The sequence below is a fragment of the Pseudorca crassidens genome, chromosome 6, assembly GCF_039906515.1.
Source record: "Pseudorca crassidens isolate mPseCra1 chromosome 6, mPseCra1.hap1, whole genome shotgun sequence".
NCBI classification, from domain to species: domain Eukaryota; kingdom Metazoa; phylum Chordata; class Mammalia; order Artiodactyla; family Delphinidae; genus Pseudorca; species Pseudorca crassidens.
Window position 1 is genome coordinate 113,036,392 of NC_090301.1, and position 21,393 is coordinate 113,057,784.

Consider the following 21,393-nt stretch of genomic DNA (forward strand, 5'->3'; position numbering starts at 1 on the left):
CCTTACTACGTTTGTTAGTGTGTATATGTCCATGACTCTCTCTCGCCCTGTCACAGCTCACCCTTCCCCCTCCCCATAACCTCAAGTCCGTTCTCTAGTAGGTCTGCGTCTTTATTCCTGCCTTACCCCTAGGTTCTTCATGACATTTTTTTTTTCTTAAATTCCATATATATGTGTTAGCATACAGTATTTGTCTTTTTCTTTCTGACTTACTTCACTCTGTATGACAGACTCTAGGTCTATCCACCTCATTACAAATAGCTCAATTTTGTTTCTTTTTCTGGCTGAGTAATATTCCATTGTGTATATGTGCCACATCTTCTTTATCCATTCATCCGATGATGGGCACTTAGGTTGTTTCCATCTCTGGGCTATTGTAAACAGAGCTGCAGTGAACATTTTGGTACATGACTCCTTTTGAATTTTGGTTTTCTCAGGGTAAAGTGGAGAGTTTTTAAGTGATAGAATGAATGATTTCAAGTATAGGACTCAGGCTTCCCTGGTGGCGCAGTGGTTGAGAGTCCGCCTGCCAATTCAGGGGACACGGGTTCGTACCCCGGTCTGGGAAGATCCCACATGCTGCGGAGCAGCTGCGCCCGTGAGCCATGGCCGCTGAGCCTGCGCGTCCGGAGCCTGTGCTCCGCAACGGGAGAGGCCACAACAGTGAGAGGCCCGCATACCGCAAAAAAAAAAGTGTAGGGCTGTAAGAATTCATAGAAGTAGGGGACTAATAAAGAAGTCTCTTAGGAGGTGAAACTTGAGGTGGATTTTGAAAGATGGATGGCCCATGAGAAGGTGAAAGGGTGTTGGCATTCCAAGAAGTAGTAACAGCCTGAGACAATGTCTGGAAATGGAAATGGGTGTGTGTGTTTTACTCTTTACTTTTGGGTTTGGGGGAGGGGGTTGGGAAGGGTTTGAAGTGGGTATTTAAAATACAATTATAGCATACAATATATATTATAATATAACCTATAGAGTTACTCATAAATGTGCACTAAGATGTATTTGTAAAGATATTTCTTAATTCAAATAGCAAACTTTTTTGAAGTAATTTAAATTCCATCAGCAAGGGAATGGTTAAATAATTTATGGTGCCTTCACATCATGGAATATTAGGAAGCAGTTGAAAAAAAGTAGATCTTTGTGTGCTGACATAGAAAGACCACCATGGAAAGACATAACAGTGTATTAATGCTGAAAATGGATTCATGTAGGATGTGTCAACTTTGAAAACTGATTTTAAAAAGTCAAAGTGGTATTTCAGGAAACTTACTGGGGTGACACTGTGTCAAACTGAAAGTGAAAAGGGATGTTGGGAGATGTTTGCATGTGTACATAGTAGGCCAAGGATAGAGACCTGAATGGTAAAGAGAGAGAGAAGCCAAAGCCATTCTGCAGAATGATCGCAAAGGACTTCATGACAGATTCTTAATATAGGGGATGAAGGAGAGAGAAGAGAAAAGAGGTTTCCAGGTTTAAGTGTAGGGAATAATATACTAAAGAATGATTTCTACTAACTGGAACAGACCCATGTTAATAGGAAACATTTCTTAAAGAAATCATTTATTCATTTATCTATCTACCTGTCTATTTACTTATTTATTTTTGCTTGTTTTTCAGGATGGAAGAAACAGTACGAAATCTACTGCAGAGTCAAGTACCTCCAGAACAGAAAAAAGAAGAAACTGTTAATATAATGGTCTATCAGGTACACCACGTGTCTTGCTCTTGGCTGGATACTGGTTGGCTTGTTTTGCTTGGATTTCTCTAGCTCTGTCCTCCCTAACCTGGAGATAAATAAACTAGGATGGTCCAGACCCCAGTGCTGGGAGCCACACCAGTCACCTCTGTTACCAGTCACCTCTGTTTGAGGCATACTGTACACATTCATTTAACTCATTCATTTCTTGTACTTTGTGAAAGGAATTGTAGGTTTGGTTGTAGGAAGGTGCAAAAAATACGTTTATAGAGATGCAGAGAGACCTATAGAAGTATCGCGGTACTCTGTGGTCAAGGCTGTAAGAGAGGCATGTACAGCATTCTCTGGAACACAGGAGAGGCGCTGACTCTTCCTGCCCAGGGAAGGTAAAGAATACCTCCCAGAGATCTGACATTTAAGGTGGACCTGAGGGGTAGAGAATACGAGAAAGAACGTTCCAGGCAGAGGGAAGCCTAGGTAAAGGGGCAGTGGTATGAATGTGCATGGCAGGCTCCTGGAGAGTAAGAAGCTCACGGACACTGCATCATGGCTGGTGAGATGACAAGTTTGATGGTGAGATGACAAGTTTGATGGTGAGACTGAGGGGACATGGAAGAGCTGGCCGAGGTTATGCCTGTCTTCTCAGCTCATGGGTGTGGTCTTGCTCCTCAGGCCATGTGGAGTCTACAGAGGTCCAGAGAGAGTCAGTGGTCAATGCACTACCAAGTTGTCTTTTTTTCTTTTTTTAATTAATTAACTTTTTTGGTTGCACCGCATGGCACATGGGATCTTAGTTCCCCGACCAGGGATCGAACCTGCGCCCCCTGTATTGGAAGTGCGGAGTCTTAACCACTGGACTGCCAGGGAAGTCCCAACAAGTGATCTTCTGATAGCCCTTATCCCACGGTGTTTTAACATTAGTGAAGTGACCAGGCTGGGAAGCAGGGCATCTAATCTGAGCATGACCCAAGTTGGCCATACAGATGAGAAGGCTCTGACAGCAGAAAGAGCCCAGGCACTCTATCTAGATCAATGTGGGACTTTCATTGAAGAGCACTGAAAATCACAAATAGGCACTCAATGTCCACTGCACGACTATGCATAGGGGGCTTTCAAAACCTAAAGAAGGAAGGGAAGTGGGCCAAAGTTTAAGCTGATCACTGGGCAGCCCTAGGTTTTGGCTAGCTAAAGAGCATGTGGGTGTGGGGAGGCAATCCTAGGAATCCAGCTGGTAAAGATCGTTTCACACTAGCGTCCCTGAATTCACGGGTTCTGGGCTCTGCAACCCCACTTGTGATGACAAAGATCGAGAGGAATCTGACAATAAAAGTCACAGTATCATATAAAGTTAAGAAATCTAGATAGAATTAACCTTAAGAAGTCTATGTCCTAAATCGTTGACTCTTGAGACATCTACAGAACTACAGTATGACAACGGGGACAACTGTTCTCTGTCTCCAGTGAAAGCAGTATAACGAGTTGACTTAAGCCTCCTTGGAGGAGATAAAAGTTAGCTCCATAGGGACTTCACTGGCGGTCCAGTGGTTAAGACTTCACCTTCCAGTGCAGGGGGTGTGGGTTCAATCCCTGGTCGGGGAGCTAAGATCCCACAGGCCTCGTGTCCAAAAAACCAAAACATAAAACAGAAGCAATATTGTAACAAACTCAATACTTTAAAAATGGTCCACCTCAAAAAAAATCTTGAAAACAAAGTTAGCTCCATAACAACAGTAGAAAAACTCTCAAATGCATTTCTCAGGAAAAGGTTTAGATTCTTCTTGAGGTGGCCTTCACATAGGAAAGGCATGCCCGGCTTTTCCTGATGTGTGGTCGCCTACGGTAAGGATAAGTATTTAAGTCCTTCTAGCTCTGAATCTTTCCTAGGTATTACATTTGCTTTGGCAGAAAATTGATGTATAAGTAAAAACTCAGACTTGACTCTGTATTAAACGGTTCTGTTTAGCCTTAAAGAGTCATATGAACCTGAAATGTCAGGCTTCTGTCCCCACTCACAGGTAACACCAGGCTTTAATTAGAACTAAGTAATTCAGCATCCCTCCTGTGCTTTTTCCAGTCTCCTCATTGTGGCTCTGTTTCACCAAGTTCTTATTTTCTTTTCATCATTCTTTGCTAATCTCTTCACACACTCGTTAGCCAAAACCATGGTATACACTCTTATCATCAGAATTCGTTTCGTGAAACCGGAAGCCTCTTAGAAAAACAGAGACTTTTAAAAATGTGTTTTCCAACTATTTCCTCTTAATCACCCAGTCTATTAGATTTGGGGGATCAGCTCTTCTCTCTAGAGTGGAGACAGTTACTGATGTGAATTCATGCTACACGGAAGGGATTTTTCAGCCATTGCTCTCATTGGCCTCAGGCTCATTATCTGGAAAATTGGAGAGAGATTTGGGTTGCATGAACCATAAAGCGTCGTTTGTACATTCAACAGCTATTTATTGAGTTTTTATTGTGGACTAGGCACAACGTTGTCCTCTGGGGATTCAAGACATGAGAATAGAGAGAAGGGTGGCACTGAGTCCCAGGGAGGTCCGTCACCTCAGTCATCCTAGTGTTCTAAATATGGCGAACAGTAGGAAAATCGGCTGTGCGAGATGTATGTGGTGAAACCAGTGGAGTGCATAGTTAACACTCCCTGAAGCCGAAGTCTTTGTTTTGGGTAAGAGCTGGGAAATGTATTGCTTCACAATATGGAGGGGTATTAGCACACCTGACTCAGATTTTCCAACTATAAGATTTCTCTGACAGGAACCAGAGGCCCGTGCAAAGCTGAGACCCACAGGAAAGCCAGAGTGGGTTTTACTTTCCATCATGGAAGTGTTTGTTCTGAGGCTTTTATCATCGAGTTAATAACAGTAGAGTAACAGCTTTCTGAGTTCCAGGCCCGTGCTAATTGCCAAGCATGCATGTGAAGGGTGGTCATAGTTTGTTCAAGGGGCGTGTTCCTGAAGACTTCTCAGAGTTGGTTACTTGTATCGTTTAGAGCTTGTGTAATTTCACCTGGACCAGCTCAAAGGTCAGTAGGTGTTTCTGTTCAGCAGCTGAGACAGACCCGCCCTGCGGCTGTCAGTGGTCTCACGGGCTTTGTCACTGTGCACTTCTTGACTCTTTGTAATTTGGAGGGTTTTCATCATTTCAAGGTTTGGGCATGAAGTGACATTAATGCCATTTTTATGTGACTGCAGTTTCCAATGTGTCTGGTTCAGAGCCCCGTTGACTGTGACTAGACTGTAGCTCATTTGGTCCCCACAACTGTGCAGGAAGTCCTGTCACTATCCTCACGTTAGTGAGGATGGACGGGCACGTAGGCTCCCAGAGGTGACCTCTTGCCCAAAGGTGCAGCCTGGAAGTAGCTTAGAAGGGATTCGAACTGTAGTCAGTCTGACTCCATGGCCTCGACTCTTTATGTGGAGAATTTCTGGAGAGATGAACTGATGGTGCCCAAGTTATGTAGCTAGATATCATCTAAGTTGGGACTTGAACCTAGGCGAGCTCTCTCCATTCATTCATCCGTCCATTCATTTGCTCATTCATTCATTCAAATGACAGTTATTCATTTACTTTTGGACCTACGTATGTTAGATTCCTATTGCTGCTGTAACAAACTTAATGGCTTGAAACCACACAAATTTATTCTCTTATAATTGTGGAGGTCAAAAGTCTAAAATCACTGTACTGGCGGGGCTGCGTTCTTCCGGAGGCTTCAGGACAGAATTATTTCCTTGCCTTTTCTAGATCCTAGCATTCTTTGGCTTTTGGCCCTTTCTTCCATTCTCAAAATACATCACTTCAGACTCTGGTTCCATTGTCATTTCTCCTTTTTCGGAGTTTGACTCTCCTCCCTCCCTCTTATAGAGAGACTGTGATTACATTGGGCCCATCCCCATGATCCAGGATAATCTCCCCATCTCGAGATATTTCACTTAATCACATCTGCAAAGTCTCTTTGGCCATAGAAGGTAAGGTAACATATTCACAGGTTTTGGGGATTAAGTAGGATGTGGACATCTAGGCGAGGGACGTTGTTCTGTCTATCACACTAAGTAACGCATGAACCCAGCAGGCTGGCAGTACCTAGCCGATGCCAAGCTAAGTGCTGGAGATACAAAGAGGCCTTTTCCTGGAAAGCTCAGTTTATAGGATGCTGGAAATTGGGGAGGGAAGGCAGATAATTAATTGAATATATGCAACAATGTGATAGGAGCCCACAAAGCAGCTTGCACAAGTTCTGGGAACAGAAAGGAAGATGCCACCAAACCTACTGCACTGCTCTCTCCAGAGACTCTTCTCCTGCCTAGGACTTCCTTTCAACAATCCTTTAACCTTTTCTTTTAGTCTCTGTTGTCATGGACTCAAGAGTCGGGCACCCCACAGCCTGCCTTTCTCAGAACATCTTATATCCCTGGTATTTTAATATAACCATCATACTGTCACGACACATATGTTTGGTGCTTTACAGTTTTCAAAGTGCTTACACAAAATGGATCTCATTTGTTCATTTCAACAGCCTCTAAATTAGATATTAATCTGCTCATTTTTAAGGATGAGTCTCAAAGAGGACTGTTTCAACTCTGGCAAATGCTAAGTGGTAGAACTAGAAATAAATCTCAGACTTCCCTAAGCGAGATACATAGAGTGAAACTGATCAATTATCAGTGGGATAATCGGATGGTGGAGCCTAACTTCCCAGCTCACAAAATCCTTGTCTCAAAATACAAAAGTAAGTGAAAGGAAACGGAAATCAATTAATAAGCCATATAATGTTTGTGCCTGACATTTCTTCTGTGGGAGAGACAAGCCCATGAGTAAGAGAAATATTGCCAATATACGGAGGGAAAGTGATATACCTAACACCCAGGATAGGTTCCTTTCATTATGGGAGAATAAAAGACCTCAAAGGATTGTCTGCAGAGGAGACTGAAAAAGGAGAACCATCTTCCATTTCCCTCTTGCTCTGTTTCTTTCTCTAGCTCATTCTTTCTAGGTATTTGGGGGGTTCTTCTGTATCATGTGATACATTCTTGAAGCCCAGGTTACCATTTCATTTAGTTGAGTAGTTAGGAAACATGTTAGAAAAAACATTCATGATTCGATATGAACGGGGGCAGTTCAGCGTCAATGAAATGGAGCAGCTAGTTGAGAGGACGATACGCCTTCAGCTTCATCTGTCAAAACATTTCAACACAGGCAACCAAAGATACAGAGAATCGTAACACTAATGATAGATTACCCATTAAAGTCCTCTTGTGTCTGTAGCTACCTTTTGTGCTGCTTTGCTGTAGCTGATAGATTTCCTCTTGTCTCTGCTTTTCTCTATGGAACATGAATTGAACCCATTAGCTTTATTTATTTGGAAAGAAAAAAGTGGACAGATAAATGGAAGCACTCGTGAGGGGGAAAAACACCTGCATGTGGTACAGCTTCTGCCACTAACGAGACTTTTGGCCTCAGACTGTCACTTAAACTCTCTGGGTTCCTCCTTTCTTTTGTATTTGTGATTGAAGAGGTTTTGGATTACTTTAGGGACCACAAACACAAAAACCTACAATTGCCAAATAATGTAAATGGTTAAAGTAGGCCAGGTATGAGAACAATTGTGTGTCCTCTGGGGGGTTACATTCTATTTTTCCGCTTTTGATAAGGAAATAGGTACAGAGAGATGTGGTGTTTGCTTGTTTTTTGTTTGTTATTCAAAGGCAAAAGTCTTGCTTTTTAAAACCATGCAGTCGCAACCTACACTTGGTTTAATTCCAAAGGGCAGTAGGGAGTGGTGGAGACTATGGCAGACTGACCGAAGAGCCTCTGTCCAGTCTGAAGGCAGCAGTCACAGCCCCACTGCAGCAGATCCAGATGACTCAGAATGCACACTGGTGTGGACAGACGGCCATACATTTCAAAAGAAGATGAAAGTTCAAGTTTTTATGAGCAGTTTCTTAGTCCGTAAATACTGGCTTATTTTTTTTATACATGGATTAAATAAAACACGTGCTAGACTCAGGGCAACAACCGTCCGCACAGAAAGAGGATTTCGAGTGGTTTTTTCTTGCTCTTAGAACTCTGGGATTTTGATGCTTCTGTGCAGTCCCGTGAGGCCTGGTCTACACAAAATGCAGCATGGAGCACATCACCCTACCGTGCTGTGCCCCCTGTACCACCCCAGGCCCCCCTTCTGACATGCGCTGAGCAGCTGCTATGTACTGGTCAGAGTCCAGTCATTTCACAAGTGTGAGCTCACTGAATTTTCACAAGAACCATTTGAAATGTCTCCATTTTACAAAAGAGGAAACTGAGGTACAGAGCTGTTAGATTGCCTGCCCAGAGTCACACATCACCAGTGTTGGGTTCCTCAAGTGACTTGGCACCCTTTAGGCAGGCAGAGTAGGTCTCCACAAAGATGGAGTGCAGGAACTTTGTCAGGAGGTGCAGTGTGTCATTGTCCCAGAGAGGTTGACATAGTACACAGCCCTGTTGTAACGGTGTCCACAGTCAACTCTCTTCACCCCTTTACTCTTCCCATCTTCGTGGAGAGCCCTGCCTGAGCTGTGTAGCTTCCGAACCCAGCTCCATCTCTTCTAATGATGCCCTAAGCTCAGTTATTGATCTCTTAGCCTATGTTTAAAGCAGTACGGTCTGATACCCAAGTAATTTCCATTCCAAGTGAACTAATTGAAAATCAAAATGACTTTTTCCTTAAATAGTTCCTTAAAAGTAGTCTCAGATGTGATTAAGCAGGTGATGCTTGGGGAAAGGGCACCTTTCTAGTCATCCTAAAATCTGTCAATCATCATATCCAGATTCTTTTATGTACACAGAAAACATGTGACGTAGGCTGGGGCCTTCCTCATTGAAGCCCAAGTCATGCCTAGCAGAGATATTACTTTATTTCATAAATTAGAATTTTTTAAGTTGAAGTATAGTTGATTTACAATGTTGCTTTAGTTTCATGTGTACAGCAAAGTGAGTATATATATATATACATGTATATATAACTTCTTTTTCAGATTCCTTTTCCTTATAGGTTATTACAAAATATTGAGTATAGTTCCCTGTGCTATACAGTAGCTCCTTGTTGGTTATCTATTTTTTATATAGTAGTGTGTATATGTTAATCCTAAACTCCTAATTTACCCCTCTCCTCCCCTTCCCTCTTTGGTAACCATAAGTTTTTTTTCTATGTCTGTGGGTCTTTTTCTGTTTTGTATATAAGTTCATTTGTATCATTTGTTTTTAGATTCCACATATAAGTGATTTTATATGATATTTGTCTTTCTCTGTCTGACATACTTCACATAATCTCTAGACCCATCCATGTTGCTGCAAATGACATTATTTCATTCTTTTTTATGATTGTGTAGTATTCCATTGTATATATGTACCACATCTTCTTTATCCTTTATCCATTTATCTGTTGCTGGACATCTAGGTTGCTTCCATGTCTTGGCTATTGTAAATAGTGCTGCTGTGAACATTGGGGTGCATGTATCTTTTCAAATTATGGTTTTCAAATTATATACCCAGGAGTGGAATTAATGGATCATATTGGTAGTTCTGTTTTTAGTTTAAGGAACCTCCATACTGCTCTCCATAGTGGCTGCACCAATTTACATTCCCACCAGCAGTGTAGGAGAGTTCCTTTTCCTCCACACCATCTCCAGCATTTATTATTTGTAGATTTTTTGATGATGGCTGTTCTGACCAGTGTGAGGTGATACCTCATTGTAGTTTTGATTTACATTTCTCTAATAATTAGTGATGTTGAGCATCTTTTCATGTGGCTTTTGGCCATCTGGATGTCTTCTTTGGAGAAATGTCTATAAACATTCTTATCAGGCATAGGATTTTTTTTTCTACTTTTAACTTCACCTTCTTTCCCTATAATGACTTAAGTGTATCTTAGGCAAATTCAAAAATGTAAGTGCACTCGAAAGAAAAGTTAGGGTTGAAAAATTAATCACAGAAGATACCTTTCTAAGAAAGCTTTTTAAAATAACAATATTCCTACTATATTTAAAGTGTGAGTTTCCAAGCTTCTAATATAATAGCATTTTTTTTTCTTGAGCATATGTAAATGCAAGACAAAACTGCCATTTGTGGCTCTCAGGAGCTGCAAAGTTCCTGACTCTGTTTCCTGGCTGAGTATCAGAGTCACCTTAGGAAACCTTAATAGATTCAGCTCTCCAGGCACCTTCTTTTATCTCCAGACTTACAATGACCTGTCTTGTTTGGCTGTTTCTGAGTTTGATGGGTCATTTTGATTCCTCTGGTCCACAGATGTGTTGAGGACCAGTGAGGTACTTCAAAACCTATCCAGTCCACCACCCGTTTCCTCGTTTTGCGAAGGAGAAAATGGAGCTGAAGTTCAGCGCGTGCTATACGCATTTCTGCTGCATCTGTACTGATTCTTTCATTCACAATACTTATTTCAGTAAGTGCCCTGGCATTTAGTTAGCCGAGAGATCTGAACTCTTGAGAACTCTACAGAGAGCTTGACTGTAATTTATACAGATTGTTCCAAAAAGTGTTTGTTTCTCTTTTTTTACCTAAACAAAATGTGGTGAACAAATGGGAATCAATAGGTCAGCAGTGAGTACATTCCCTGAGTGCACACCAGTTGGGAAAAATGATCTAAAATTCTGAGTGTTGAGAGAGTGGCTAAGTCTTTACACAGGTATTTATAAAATTCTGATACACGATGGGATGGGAAATATTTTTATTGAGTGCTTTTATTTACGTGGCCTGTAATCTGAGGAAGTCTCAAATGCCTTTGATTCTGCTTGAAGAAATTTGGCCTTTTCTCTGAATTGCTGTGAACTTTGAATTGCTGCTGAAGTGGGTAATAGTAATAAAGGGAGTATTTTTATTGTGTGTTAAGTTTTAAAGGACTGAAACTGTTCCTCAAGGAAGCGGTTTTCTTCCTTCCTCTTTCTGTTTAGTTTTAAGCAACATGCTGTCTTCATATAATAAGTTTAGATAAAGGAGGCAGGATTTCTTAAAGCCAAAGTGAGATTCAGTGCAGCCAAAATCATTGTCCTTCATAAAATATTCCTTTTCTCTTGAAAGTATTCTATAAGATGAATGTATGATTTTACACCCTACAGAAATACTTTCCAGAAGTTTTCAAAACAGTCTCTGTTAGCACGCTGACTGAGGACAGGGTTCACCTCTGTAATTCCAAAGTCATACAAAATACTTTGAAAGGAATAGAGGAGTTTCAAATATCACTCAGAGTTTAAATAGTTACCTACATTCTTCTTGGAAATTTTAAATTCCTGGCTTAATAGGTTCTGACCCTTCTTTCTCATTCTCAATTTCTGCCTACATTCTGTGTGCAGACACGAATACGTTTCCTGTTAGATATTTTGACCCAGAGCTGAACTCTTATCAAATAAAAGCAGAATGTGGTCTCTCTGTTAAAGCGTATGTAACCTATGAATAACATGGTGCCCCGAAAACTCACCTTCTCTTCCTACAGGTGAGCTTCTTATTGTCAATGAACATGAACTGCTTTCTTCAGCTCATCTCAGCAGAGGGCCCGGCTTTGTTTTGGAAACCCCAGACGGTGTCTCAGGTCAGGAGGCTGTATGGGTAGAAATCAAAGAACGTTGCCCTTTCGTAATTGTGTCGCTTGGGCAAATAGTTTGGGCACGTCAGATCATATCAGTTATTTCTTCCTCGTAGGAAACAAATGAATTTCAGCAGGGCAAAATCACGATGATATCAATCCTTGAACTTTGATCCTATTTTCTTAACTCACATGAGGCTAAAAAACTAAATTTTATTTTTTTTAGGGCTTAGCTTATCAATGCTTTATGAGATGGAGATAAAATTGTGTGTGGGGGGAAAATGGACAGTGTTGGAATTAGGAAATAATTAAGAAAGAAGTGGAAAGTACCTGCTAGGAAAAAAAAAAATCTTTTATTGCTGAGATCTCTCTTATACTGTAACCTTTCAGCTGTGTTGTCCTTACTGATTTTGCACGCACAAGCTAACACAGCATGGCAAGAAGAACCACCAGGTGTGGGGTGAGAGGAAAATGGTCTGGGTAGGGGTCTGCTGTCTGGGTTGAAGCCAATGCAGGGTTCAGGTGTTCACTGGCCTGATAGGCACATCTGAAGAGGCAGGACCACAGCCCTTGCAGGCTTAGAATCTTGTACTTGAGCCTGACAACAGCTTCCAGGCTTGGGAAAAGTAGCCACCTGCCAAGAAAGGACCTTCCTCAGAACTCAACTATAAGATGAGGGTTAGAGGATCAGGTTCTCAACCCACCTGTGCCCCAGCCCAGACCAATTCCACAGAGTCTCCAGCAGCTGAGCCTGGGCCCTGGTGAGTTTCAGCAGTTCCCCAGGTGATTCTAATATGTCACTAGGCTTGTGAATCGGTCAATACCTTGATCGGGAAGATCTTTTCTAGCCAGCTCAACTCTGTGAGGAGTGCAGGGAAAAGATTCATAAGGAAGTGTGACTTACAGGGTGAAGGGGACCTGGAAGGTCAGTGGAGATTCAAGGTTTGTTTTTCTTCCCGCTAAGACTTCTGCTGTTGCCTGGAAGGAGAGGTTATCTAATCTAGTTTGCATAAGGTTTATGCCAGCTGTGCCAGGGTCCAAAGGTGGAGGATTTGCAGTCCCCCATGCACTGGGCTGTGTAAACACCTCAGGCTCGGGAAGGATGGAGACAGTGACTGAATACACGTTGTCCCATGCCCGTCCCCCATGCCCGTCTGTTGGCCACTTATTCAAATATAGATGCCAGCAGTGCTCAGTTTTTCTTCTTGGCCCTGTGGAAAAGCTAATTCAGATTAATAAAGGGAAGAAGCAATCTGAGAAAAGGAACGTCGTAGACCATTAAAAAGAACGCCGTGAGCTCTCGGTGGCCCCTCTCCTTCCAGAGACCCCACGTATAACGGATTGTGGCTGGAGAATGCATGAAGGCGAATTTAAGTAAGAAAACGTTTCAGAGTCAGAGAGACCCGGAAGCGGGTCCCATGTTTCTCACTCAATTAGTTTTTGTCATCTCGGGTAACTTAATCGACTTGAGGCTCACTTTTCTCTTCTCTGTAATGGGTAGAATAAGGCTAAACGGAAAGGTTGCTGTTTTCAAAGTGTGTCACTAGACATGGTTTCATCTAACAGTTGGAGATAGTGTATGATAACGTGGATAACACATGTTAAGTATTCAACAAACAGTAGCTATTATTGTTAAACATCTAGCCTTATCTATCTACTCATCTATTCTTTCTCTTCATATACCCAGATGCTTCCTCTTACCCCACCTCACTCTAGCCTACCCTATCGGCTAGCACCACAGAAGGTGTGAAAAACCTAAAGGTTCAAAATTGGAGAAAATGATGAAGCTATGAGAACTGTGGGCATTTCAGCGGGGCTAAACCCAGGATCAGGTCCCCTGACAGGACTGGCCTTTTTGGTGGTATCTTCTCCCATTGTGCAGTCTTGTCATCCCCATACCCTATCTACCAATATTTTCTCACTTAGGTATGTTTCCCTGAAATTCCATCCATTAAAGCATCATTCTATGTAAGAAATAAAGAATTAAGAAGATACGTACTTAAGGGGAGTCCTTCACATGTTAGTGTGACCCAGTTAAATCTGCAGGCTTTGCTCTATCAACCCATCTCAGAAAACTGAAATTTAGAATTTGAGGCTTGGAAGGAAAGGAGACAGGAAAATAATTTTCCTAAAGTAATTTAGGAGCTTATAATCCCCTGTGTTTATTAAGTCTGGGTGAGACTCCACCTTGGAGAGGGGTACCAAGGGAGAAAGGTTTTAGGAAGCAGCATAGGGATACGGAAGGGAAGAGAAAGCCAGCAAAAGCAACGTACAAATTGCAACCATCATTTCTATGGTTTGCTCAGTGCCATATGCACACAAAAGAGCGAGAAACTTCTTTGTCCTCTCGCCTTCATATGCTCAGGACCCAGACCTCAGGCTGGGACTACCGTAAGAAACCGTTGAGGGCCTGGTATGATCCTAGTGCCATTTACTTTATGCCTTCTGTGGGATGCACCAGGTGTCAAACTGACAAGTTTAAAGGAACTTTTGGAGCAAGCCCATTGAATTGGGGTCTTAAAATGACTTAGATTCTTCCCCTGTTTAAATAAACAGCCAGATATCTGTAGCAATTCATGATGGTTCCATTGTTTTGTAAACTGATCAAAATAGATGTTTTTCCAAGTGTGTTCTGTTGGGTTTGCCACCACACCCTAATAAATTTTGTATCTACGCTAAATTAATAAAGTAACGCAGTAAATTCATTTCTCCCCATTAAAGCCAAGCCTATACCTTAGTCTGAATTAGTAAGCTTCTACTGTAAGTGATGATCTGAAAACAATGCCATTGCAAGTGTTCTCCGACAGCCGTTTTTATTTCATTTACAGAATAACTTGTACATATATCCTTAAGGTACTAACTAGGCTGTATTTCTCTTGAGTCATTATGTCTAATTTTTCTAATCCAACTATTAACTGGATTTTTTTCTTCTCTGTGCATTTTTATTACCTCTTCTTCCCTGAGCATTTGCACATCACCATTGGAGGATCAGTAGTGAAAATTGCCACAATAATAATTACTGTGTACAGCTTACACTTTCACAGCATCATCTCATTTGAAACTCATACACTAACCTTTCAAAATAGGAAGGGCAAAAAGTTCAAGTTCACTTTACAGATAGATGAAGAAACTGAGTTCCACAGAGGCAGTTGACTTTAGAAGTGTCATACAGTGTCAGGTCACAGTGGACGTGGTCCTTTGATTCCAAGTCCTGTAGTCTCGTAGGGGTCGTATTAATTACATTCTCTACTAGTGGTTCTCATAGTTGGCTGTGCCTTGGAAGCATCTGGAGAGTTTAAAAAATTGATGATGTCCTGGTTCCATCCCAGGGATTCTGAGTTCATTGATCTGGGGTGTGGCTTGGGCATGAGGATTTTTAAATCTCCACAGATCAATTCTAACGTGCAGCTTGGGCTGAGAACCACTGTGCTACAAGGCATTAGATTCAGCTGTATATTTTTCCTTTCTTGCTCATCATGGTGACGGTTCTTCCAAGCAGGGTCTTCTTTTCATTAACCTACCGCCAGCATTTCCCCCAAAGTAGCCAACCTGCTGCCTCATGTTTAGGAAGCATACTGAGCTTCTGGGGAAGGTAGGAGTTGAGTGGGCCCTTGAAAGACATTAAAGTTCAGATAAATGGAAAGGTCCTTCTGTTCTGTGGGTACTCTGATGAGAGACCGCAGAGGATGATGGGTATTCTGGTGAGGTACAGCAGAGGATGATGGGTATTCCAGTGAAGTACAGCAGAGGATTGTGGGTATTCCCATGAGGTAGAGCAGAGGATTGTGGGTACTGTGGTGAGAGAAATCAGAGAATTATGGGTAAACGGAAAGCCTTTAGAGGCCAACAGTATGGGTTCAGATCCTGACTGAGCCACTCACAAGCTATGTAATATTTGAGGATTTACTTAAGCTCTTAGGGCCCTGGAGACCTTCCTCCCAGCCACATTCAGCCCATGAGTTGGTAATGACCTCACTGCTGAGGGGGCAGTGAGGAATCAGAAGGCTGGCTGAGACTTTGGGAGACCATGAGGACGTGCAGCAGGTAGGTGGGTCAGTGAGTTGCTCAGGAAAATGATTGGAGGATAGGGTGGGCCCAGTTCAGAGGCCCACACCGATGGAGTGAGAGCTAGTGGACATGTCTGGGGAAACAGAAACCCTGCTGGTAGGAAGGCCTTGCTGGAGATGGAAAATTGTTTCACTTGCATAAATAGGAGGGACCCGTGGACACAAAGAAAGAAAGACAAGATTCTAAATTCACTCTAATTAGTGTTGTCTGTTAACTGAGCTTGAGGTCTATTTTCCTTTTTAAAAATGCTAACGAGGACTTCCCTGGTGGCGCAGTGGTTGAGAGTCTGCCTGCCAATGCAGGGGACACGGGTTCGAGCCCTGGTCTGGGAGGATCCCACATGCCGCGGAGCAGCTAGGCCCGTGAGCCACAGCTAGTGAGCCTGCGCGTCTGGGGCCTGTGCTCCACAGCAAGAGGCCGCGACAGTGAGAGGCCCGTGCACCGCGATGAAGAGTGGCCCCCCCCCTTGCCACAACTAGGGAGAGCCCTCGCACAGAAACGAAGACCCAACACAGCAAAAATAAATAAATAAAATAATAATTACATCTGCAAACATCCTTTAAAAAAAAAAATGCTAACGATTAGCAAGTTTCAGAGAGTTACCGAACTAAGACTTTGTCCTTGACATAATGTAAGGCAGAGCCTGGAAGGATAGTGTAAACTTGTCAGAGAGGATGTGGGCAGTCAGGCCCCAGGGCTGCTCCTCGCAATGAGTTCCTCAAACCCCTCTCAGCCCAACAAGTTCAAAACCTTCCACTTGGAGCTGAGTTTCCAGCGTGGCCTGAACCATAATTGCTTCTGACTCTCTTATCGGTGTCTGGGGTCATTCTGGACACGCAAAGCCAGCTGAGTTTGATGGGCTGAGAGACTGAGAAAACTGGGCAGCATCCTTACTGCGTGGCAAGAGCTACAGCCAGAGGGCTTCAGAGCTGGTGTCTTTAGTGATAGGAAAAGTCAATAAAGGAATGATCTGGTATCTTGGAGACCAAGGCTGCTTGGAAGGAGTTGGATCATTTCATATTGTATTAGGGTAGCCAAGAGCTTAGGGCATTTTTACCAACTGTTTATTGTGATGTTGCTGTGTACCTGGTAGCCAGCCTCTGTTCTCCGTGATTTTCTAAGGAAGCAGTTGTAGTGTGACACGTGAAGGTCAATCACTGTACAGAGATGAACAGGATAGTTAGCAAGTCTCAGGTGCTCAGAAGGAGGAAAGTTACCTCCAGTATCCAGCTACATCATTTTGCACGTGAGGAAACAATGTCACAGATACCCAAGGGGCTTGATCAAGGCAGCCCTGCCCATGAGTGGCACACCTGGGATGAGAAATCTGCTCAGTAGCTAGTTTTATGCTTCCTCCCTCCCTGCGGCAACAGAAAGTTGCTTAGCACTGAGATGACGGTCGCTGGGATCTAGAAGACTCTTTGTAGGAGTAAGTTGGGTGACCTCTGGGAGAGCCTTTTGTTTCAGGAACCAAAACTTGGCTGGTTCATTATTCTTTAAACGCACAGAGATTTTGCGTGAAGAAAATACTTGCTCAAGTTTTTTATGCACATTTATATTACTTTTCATATGTATGTGTGTGTGTATATGTATATGTGTGTATATATATATAATATTCTGACTTTCCTAATTGTCTATTAGGATCATGCTTATTTCTTGCAAATTTATCTGAATCTCCTTCTCTATCTCACCAAGATGAATCATCTGGCAGGGTTACAGGTTGTCTTCACCAAGTAGCTCTTTGTCTGTCTACACCCACTGTGGCTGTAGGCAGCTTGTCAGGATGTCCCACTCGATGCCAAAGAAACACCTCAAGTGATAGCTTTCTGCCACTTTCAGGGGTTAGGGATAAAAATAAGAGTTTTAATGTCAAAATGCACACCAGGACAACATTGCTGGCAAGATTTCTTCCGTAAAATGCTCAAACTGTTGGGCCCTATGCTGTGCATTGGGTTTTGCCTGACCAGAGAGAGCAGGTATTATGTAAATTATACTAGAAAAAAAAAAGTAATATTCTTGCTTTATCCTTAAGTTCCATTTAGGTGCAAATAAGTGAAGCTGCTCTCTGTTCTGACATGAGCCCCCGAGAGAATTAACTAGATAATCCATCTCTGACTTTCAGAAGTACAACTAATGCACCACATTAGAGCTTTTCTTTTAGGTAACTCCAGGAAGGAGAAAGCAGGGAGGAACTGAGATCTTGATTAGGAGTATGTCTGCGAGTCTCCAGAAATTCCCAGGGCATTTTAGGGTAGACAACTATACGGCTTAAAAGGGCTTCTTTGTGAGGTGCGTGTGCTGGGGCTGTCCCTTAAAGCAGAAACATGCAAAATCTCATTTTCTAGGAGTGGAAATCAATGTAGTGGTGCTTTCACCGTTTATGCAAATGGTTTACCAGTCCATTGCTTTATCTTTCTGGTAGCAAAATTCTGGCTTAAAATATTGATAGTTTTCTGTTGCAAGTACTTAAGAATATTTAAGTAGTTCAGCATTAAGCTTGTGCAGTGTCATCAGAGGTAAATCGGGGCGATGCCATCCCTCATTCAGCGCGATCACATTCAACAACACTGGACATTCATTAAATGTTTTGTGTGCCGTGCAAGGTGTGGTGATGGGGGTGTGATATGTAAAACATTCCAACCGCTGAGAGTCTTACATTATAACTGGGACCTACTAAACTGCATATAACATCCGTTTACTGAATTTGGAATGATAACTGCTTCTCCATATGAACTATTATTTTTTATAATAATAATTATTATTACTATTATATTGTATTTGAACACTTAAAGAATTCTTTCATAGCAGAGACTTCCCAATTCAGTTTAACGAACTCAGAAGATACGTAAATATTTATCTGCCAGTAATTGTCAAAACAAGAATATATATATATAGTATTGATCATATTTTCTGAAACAAAAATTTGGATACATTGGTCACCTGACCCTATGTATTTATGGGGACGGTGGGATAGAAAATTTTAAATTGCTTAAATTTACTTTAAATTAGCATTCTGTCCAGGAATCGCAGACATATGGCCGTTAAGATGTATATAATGACATCAGTAATATAGGCACCCATCCACCACTAACTAGTCAATGACTGAAATTACCGGTTCATTTGGGGATGGCCTTTGCTTAGGCCACAGCTTCCCTCTGGAGGCTATCTGGCTCCCCCGTCCCATGAATTCTCTCAGAAAACTAGGATGATGGGAGAGAAGAGGCCTTAGAAGAGGAAAAGAGAGAGAGAGTTTGAATACAAATTTTGATGTCAACTTACGAATTATTTTTAGCCATGTCCAAGCATTTAAGTATAGCACTAACCACTGAAATTCCCCATCTGCGTAACAGTCTTACCGTTTTTGGTTTCTTTCTGCTCGGGTTACACTCAGACAACTATTTATGGGCTACAAGGACATCACTTTTATTGCTAATTTTTTTAGATGTCCGGCCACCTGAAGCATGCCTTTAATGAAAATTATAGTTCATCCTATTCCACAGTAGACTTTCCCTTTAAAGTATCTTTGGAATTGAACTTTTTTTTTAAGGAAATAAATGCTGCTGATAGATGGAACAGGCAATAAAAGCATCATCTGAAAATTTATTAATGTACCTTAGCAGAGCTGTTCAATATGGAAGATAGTTGGCAATACTGAGGAGTGTTTTGAGTGAATAATGTGGAGTAGATGTGAATTGATACGCCAGTGGTCGTGGTTCATATTAGAGACATAAAGAAAACACTTTGTTCTCTTATCCATCATACACATTTAATCTTGGGGATTTTACTGTGTTCCGAGTTCACTTTGTAAGTCAAATCCAGGGATGAAAAAGAAGAGTTTTATATGTTTTGCCTGACAGTAGTAACGCCAAACCGTGAACAAATTGGGATGTTCTTTTAAAACCCTGTGATTTATCTGACGCTATTTTTCCCCCCTTAAAATTTAGTATGCTTGGTCCTGAACAAAAGCTGCTAGCGGTCCCTGGGAATGTTGTTATGGTATTTGCCGAAGTGCTCTCTAAAGTGACAATATATTCTGTGCACCCTTCCCACCACCAGACAACAAATGAGTAAATAAATCGCAGAAGCTGAAGTCACCAGGGCTCACTGGGGCGGCTGTCAGCCAGACGGCGGGCCTCTACATTTTCATTTAGCTTGGAGTAGGTGTGTGTTTATGTTTTGAACTAATTGAATCATCATTAACTACGGAAATGGCTGTGGTTTGATAAACCTGTTGTGCTAATAGTCACCTGAGGCCAGATCTGACATCTCTGATGAAATCGTCCACTCCCTGGAGAAACGGCCAGGGAACCTGGGGAGAGATGCTGTCAGCAGTATGGCTCATGGCTGGATAAAGAGCACAGATTCTCAGGTAGAATTAGCAGTAAGGCTGAATCTATGGGTGCATGGGAAAGTCCAAGAGAAGTACCTGGGTCCGCGGAAAGAGCATGACACTCGAAATTCCACTGTAATTAAATTCTGGCTCTGCCACTACCTGCTAACAGAATGCCTCGTAACCTGTTGGAGCCTGTTTTCTTGTCTGTAAAGGGCGCCCAGAATATTTGTCCTATGTCCCCGTGGCTGTGAGTGTGTTAAAGGGTGTATGAGGTGGTTTGGTTTAACTCTGAGGTGTTACACAAATATTAGATGCTATTTATCATGTCTTTTGTGTTCTGGAAAGAGCTTAATGTTTCAGGCTAACACTACCAAAGTCTCTTCCTTATGTGATCAGTCCTAAATTATAGAGTTTTACATTTTTAGTACGAATTAGTAGGTGGATTTAACACACGGCTGGATATCCAGAATGAAAAACAAATTGTTCTAACTTCTTTGACTGACTAGCTTTCCAAAGTCGGATAGTTGGTTGTCTCTTCATATTCCCGTGGTTTCATTTTGCCATCTTCAAGTTAGAAAGCTACGTGTACTTGAGGTGGGTCCCTTCCCTTCCTTTCCCTTCCCTTCCCCTTTCTTCCCCTCCCCCTGCCCAATCCCACCCTCCCTCCCTCCCTCCCTCCCTCCCTCCCTTCCTTCCTTCCTTCCTTCCTTCCTTCCTTCCTTCCTTCCTTTTCAGTGTTAAAAGATAAGGGCAGTCTCTGTCAGAAAAAGAATGAATGAGCTAGAACACAGTATAACTATTATTATCAGACATGCAGTGTTTCTATATGCTGGCTTTGTGTTGGCCATCAGAATTCAAAATAATAAAAATAGAGAGATGAGTGAATTTTATTTTTTTTAAAGCCTTGCAACCAGAGGATACTTAAAATTATTCCTCCCATAAGCTCTTTTCACAGACAGGACTCATGTTGGGCATGATTTCCTATGAGTGTCACAAGTGTCTTTCACTAAATTCCGATTCTAATGTTGCTTACCAGGCCTTTCCTTTCTTACAGGCAGGGAATGAAATGTGCTAGATGCAAAGGTTAGATTAGGTGACATCTATCGGAGGGCCCAAGAGAAGTACACAGGAAAAAAAAAAAGGTTTTTTTGTTTCTTTTTTTTTTTTTCCCAAGGAAGACAGACAGACAGACTCTCTGGAAAAGAAGCACAAAGATTTTATTACACAAGATATCTTCTAGGCAGCTCTAACCTTAATGGCATTCTGTATTTACATTCCTAAACTTCAGCAGTGTTTAAATACTTATTCTTCTAAATTGAGTCTTTACAGATGATCAAAATTGTAGACATTTAAAGCTAGAAGGGACCTTTGAGTTAGACTATTTCTGTGCATTCTATTCAAAGATGAGGAAATTGAGGGACAGAGAAGTTATGTGACTTGACTAAAATCACACAGCTGGTTAGTGGCAGAGCTAGGACTGGAATGTAGATTTCTTATTTCTACTTGTTCTAAAACTAAAATGGGTCTCTGTTCCCACCCTGGATAAGAATAGGTCACAGTGAGATGGCACTTGGTGGACCTCAAGAAACATGTGAGGCTGACCCTCCTTGTATCCTATCAAATGAAAGGCCAAAGTATGTCCACATGTGACACACACTGCCTTTTCCCTTTGCCCAAATTTGTGTTCTTTAATTATCCTCCCAGTCCTGG

At 42.0% G+C, this 21,393-nt stretch overlaps 1 protein-coding gene across 7 annotated transcripts in view; it reads left to right on the forward strand.

Annotated features, from left to right (window-relative positions):
* NCKAP5 (NCK associated protein 5) overlaps positions 1 to 21,393 on the forward strand; it is a 1,056,356-nt gene that overhangs the window by 729,182 nt on the left and 305,781 nt on the right. For all 7 annotated transcript variants that reach the window (XM_067742126.1, XM_067742129.1, XM_067742130.1 and 4 more), the window contains one exon: positions 1,621 to 1,708. In XM_067742126.1, the coding sequence (XP_067598227.1) occupies positions 1,621 to 1,708 (88 nt within the window). The remainder of the gene's footprint in view (positions 1 to 1,620; positions 1,709 to 21,393) is intronic.